This window comes from Vigna angularis, chromosome 6, assembly GCF_016808095.1.
Source record: "Vigna angularis cultivar LongXiaoDou No.4 chromosome 6, ASM1680809v1, whole genome shotgun sequence".
Lineage (NCBI taxonomy): Eukaryota > Viridiplantae > Streptophyta > Magnoliopsida > Fabales > Fabaceae > Vigna > Vigna angularis.
In genome coordinates this window covers 24,876,349-24,881,069 of record NC_068975.1, presented here as the reverse complement: position 1 = coordinate 24,881,069, position 4,721 = coordinate 24,876,349, and the positions used below count along the sequence as shown (strand labels likewise).

The 4,721-nt window shown below is 32.7% G+C and overlaps 1 protein-coding gene across 1 annotated transcript; it reads right to left on the bottom strand.

Annotated features, from left to right (window-relative positions):
• Positions 1-695: 695 nt before the first annotated feature.
• Positions 696-4,441, bottom strand: LOC108342561 (cysteine-rich receptor-like protein kinase 2). Its single transcript, XM_017580352.2, has 8 exons — positions 4,002-4,441; positions 2,595-2,983; positions 2,336-2,473; positions 2,141-2,268; positions 1,801-2,014; positions 1,476-1,707; positions 1,232-1,385; positions 696-1,146 (listed from the first exon to the last, which is right to left on the bottom strand). Exons 1-8 carry the CDS (start codon positions 4,379-4,381, stop codon positions 832-834), a joined length of 1,950 nt encoding a protein of 649 aa, XP_017435841.1. The 5' UTR covers positions 4,382-4,441; the 3' UTR covers positions 696-831.
• Between the last annotated feature and the right edge of the window lie 280 nt (positions 4,442-4,721).

Sequence of the window (4,721 nt, the reverse complement as noted above, 5' to 3'; positions counted from 1 at the left end):
CGCGGGAAATATGATTTGCAGGGGTTAAAACCGCCGGTAATATTTAAAAAAACCCCAGTAAAAATACAGATTTTTGTAGTGTAATGTAATTAAATTTTATTCTCAAACAGAAATATAGTAATAGTAAACAAAATTTGAAGCCTTTTTTTCCTTAAGCATAATTTTATAATTAATTTAATAACAAAATATTAGTAGTAAAAAAAGTTTTGAAGATTTTTTTTCTTAAACATAATTTTATAATTAATTTAATAGAATAATATTAATAGTAAAAACAAACTAAAACCTTTTTTCTTATACCTAAAACAAATATTTTACCTACTTTACCCTTAAACTAGTCATGTTAGTACCATCACTACCACTATTACCACCACTACCACTACTACTTTTATCATCACCATTATTATTACTACCACTACCATTATCACTATTATCATCATCACCACCACTATTACTACTACTACTATTTCTACTACTACAACCGCTACACTATCAGTGTTACCACCAGTACTACCACTATTACCACCCAAACTACTACTATTATAACTGCCATTATCACTATCATTCTTATCACTACCACCATTACCACTATTAATATTAATATGATTAGTTTTGTTATTAGTGTTGCTGTGTTACCCTAATAGTAAATATACATTTTCCATCAAACACTGCACGGTAGTAAAAGGTTGTCCTGTCATTATACTTTAATGTTAAAAATAAGATCATGATGTGCAATTTTAGTGAATCTTAGGAGGAATTCTTTAAAAGAAGTTAGATTTACAAATAAATGTACCCAACTTGAAAGCAAACAGGAAAATAATTTTCTTTGATATCTCATCTAGCAGGTACTATAGAATTGGAAGCACTGGCATTAGACACAGAGGAAGCAGTGGAGGCAGAGATATCTCTTGGGGGTCTTCCATTCGATTCAATAAAGATAGGCATTGAAGGTCTCATATCCTCAAGAAAGTCATTGCTGCTGAGCAGCACCACTACTTCAGACATAGCTGGTCTCATACCAGCCGATGGTTGAGTGCACAACAAAGCAATGCCTATAACTTTTTTCAATTCTTCTATATCATAGCTATTAGGGCCTAAGCTTTTGTCCACCAACTCCAACTCCATGCCTTTCTCATACAAGTCCCATGCCTGTTGTAGTAAAAAAAAACAACTTATAGACATATATGCATCAAAACAAACACTTTTTTGGTAAATACTTATGCTATTTCCTTACTCGTCGAAGAAGGTATTCATGGCTACCATCAACACTCTTCACATCAGTACACCTTTGACCACTTACGATTTCAAGTACTACAATTCCATAGCTGTATGTATCAGCCTTTTTTGATAACTGACCATGGAGTACATACTCCGGTGCTGTGTATCCCCTGATAATATTAACAAATTATCAGATTATTCCACACATTTTAACCTTCAAAACTTTCAACCTAAGTCATTGGTATGTGATTTTTACTTACAATGTTCCTGCAACTTTTGTTCTGAGATGGGATTGGTCCCCTGGTAGGAGCTTCACCAAACCAAAATCAGAAATTTTGGGTTGAAGCTGTCCATCCAAGAGGACATTGCCACTCTTAATATCTCTATGTATGATAGACACATAGAATTCCTCATGTAGATAGGCCAATCCCCTTGCTGTGCCCAAAACTATTTCATAGCGTTGTTTCCAGTTGAGTGAACCTTTTCTGTTACCTGTCTTCCAAGTTTATATGCTCAAAAACTTTATAGGAGAAAAAAGAAGGAAAATTTAACACAGAATAGTTGTAATTGACATGTTATAGTTACCAAATAAGAATTTGTCAAGACTGTTGTTTGCCATGTATTCATAAACAAGGATTTTTTCTTGGCCTTTGCTGCAACATCCAAGGAGTCGAACCAGATTTCTGTGATGAACATTACTTACAAGCGTTACTTCACTTTCAAAATTGTCATCTATCTCGCTGGAATTTCCTGAAAATAATTTTTTGACTGCAACAACTTTTCCATTCTTCATTGTCCCCTACCCAATAGCATCAGAACAAAACATTGTTAGATGTGTAAATTAAAGTTACTATTGGCTTTTTTTAGGCTTATATAAGAACTCAATTGACAAATGAAATGCTCTGAACAACTCATGTTTGTTTACCTTGTATACAGCGCCAAAGCCTCCTTCTCCTAGTATGTTTTTCTCACTAAAATTTCTTGTTGCAGCTTTCAATTCACTATACTTGAACTTGGTTGCACCTTTCAACTCAGATGCTCCCAAAACGTTATCTGCCAAGTAAAATATCAGTTTGATTTTTCTTTATACATAACTTAAAAACTTTCCAAATAGTCTTACTTGTGGGAACTCTCTTGGGACTTTGCGATCTTTTATGCCAGGGAAATAATGAAATAAGGATCACAACAAGAAGTGCACCTCCAACACAACCACCAATAATAATCCACTTCTTGCTTGAACCACCTCCTCCTCCTCCTCCTTTAAGAAACAAAAGAACCTGATCTCAATTCATAATGATATATAGTCCAAGAATACAAGATAACTAGCAATATGTTTTTCAGAGTTAAAACTTGTTAAAAACTATGAAATGGAGCTATACCTTGTTTTAAGAAGGGACTGATGTCAATGGTTTGGTTATCAGCAAAGAAGGGTGTCTCTGAGTATCTCATAAAGCAGCCAGGGTCGAATGCTCTACCTTCAGTACTGGGAAGACAACCTTGTATACTGCTCTGTTCAACTGACAAACAATCCAAACAAGTGTCTTGTGAGAGAGTTTCAGCACATTGTGCAAAGGCATAGATTGCACCACCAGCCACTTTTGTTTTGGTGGCTGCAAAGTAGCCTCTGATTTTGGGTGTTCCGATTCGTAGATCTATCAGCACTTGTTCTCCAACTGCGCCAAAATCAGTGCTTCCGTCTGCAGTCTGATTTCCACACAGTATGCTGCTGCGAGAAAAGATCTGGTCGAAGAAGTCGTTGCTCTCGTACCTCAACAGTCAAACACATTTCAACTATCAAACATCAAACTCATCACTTTGTTTCCAATTCATAAACTCATGAACTGCAGACCTACGCATTGTTCTTTAAAATAAACTATCTACCAAATAAAAAAAACCGGAATATTAGATTCGATTGCATCAAATTTTGGACTAGAAATTAAACCAATCAAATTGAATTTATACATACATATGTTTTTATTTATAACCTTTTTATATAACTCATTTAGATTTTATTTCTTATTTACTTGTAAAATTATCACTTTTTTTTCAGCATAATATTATCACATGACATTTTTATTTATTTAAGGAAAACTTATTTAATTAAAAACAGTGTTTCAATTACTAAGTTCTGGAGATTCATTTTCAATAGTCCATGTTAAATAATTATATACTATTAGTTATATAACGACTTATAGATGAAATATTTTTAACATTTTTTAATTATATTTATTAATTTTTAATTATTTATTAATTTTTTCCAAAAAATAAATTAAAAAGGAAGAGTAAAATCTCGAATTCAAAACCGCTGTTAATTTGATTATAAAAATTAATCTAAATTAATCCGATCGGTTGATGAATATTTAAAAGATAAAATTGTCGAATGATTTTTTTTCATATAATAATTAGACTCAATCAAATACATGAATATTACAGGAAAGCAAAAACGAGACAAAACAGTTTTTACATGGTTGAAACTCAGTTCTACATTTCATAAGACCAGTTTCGTAGTTAAAGTGTTACTCATTTTTTCACTCTATTAGGTAAAATTATCTTTTTCCCTTAGGGAACAAAAGGTAAATTACAGTCTATTTTTAAGGTTATTTTAGATAAATAAGTAAGTATAATAACTTTTTTTTTCATTTTCATATCAATATAAATATAATTAAAGATTAAGTGAAAGATAAAAATGTTAATAATACAAGAATAATTAGTATTATGTTTAACTTTAAATCACAGTAAAAGAGAAACAAAAATATTTAAAATTCCGACACTAGAAAAAAACCTACCTGAGGAAGCAACCGTCATAAACGACACGGGCACCGTTGGCTCCGGCGGAGCAGTTGCGAATTTTGGTGACGGCGGCAGATAAGCAGGCGGCGCAGTCAGTGTCGGAGAGGTAGTTTCTGCACTGAAACATAGCATAGACAGGATCTGTTCCGGCGGTTGCTTGTGCAGTGGCAAAGTGCTTCCTTTGGTTGCTGAGCTGATCTCGCAGATCTGCAAAACTTGCGTTAAGGTTTTTGTTGAAGTTGGATAAGTTGGGTGCAATGAATCCGCTGCAATCCCATTTCAGTAGAAAGAGTTGAGGGTCTCCTTCTACGCCCTCTAAGCTCCACCATGACCACAACCACAACAAGCTCAACCCTACAAGCTTCACTTCCACCATTTTCTTCCCACGCAAACTTATTCTATCGGTATATATATTCTAATCATAATAAAATTTCATGTTCTAAAATAAATAATATATCATGTAAGATTTGTAATATTAAGTTAAGTATATATATATATATATATATATATATCTATATATATATATATATATCAAATATAAGAATTTATAACCTTTACTTTTCATCAACTTTCCCTTTTTTAGCAGAGACTATTGATGATAATTAAAGAGATGTAATGGTTTCATGCAGAAGAAATATGATGCCCTAACAATGAATTCTACTAACTTTTTATGGAAATTAAATAAGGTTTAAAGTAGGTTTCTAACACAAAAGAAA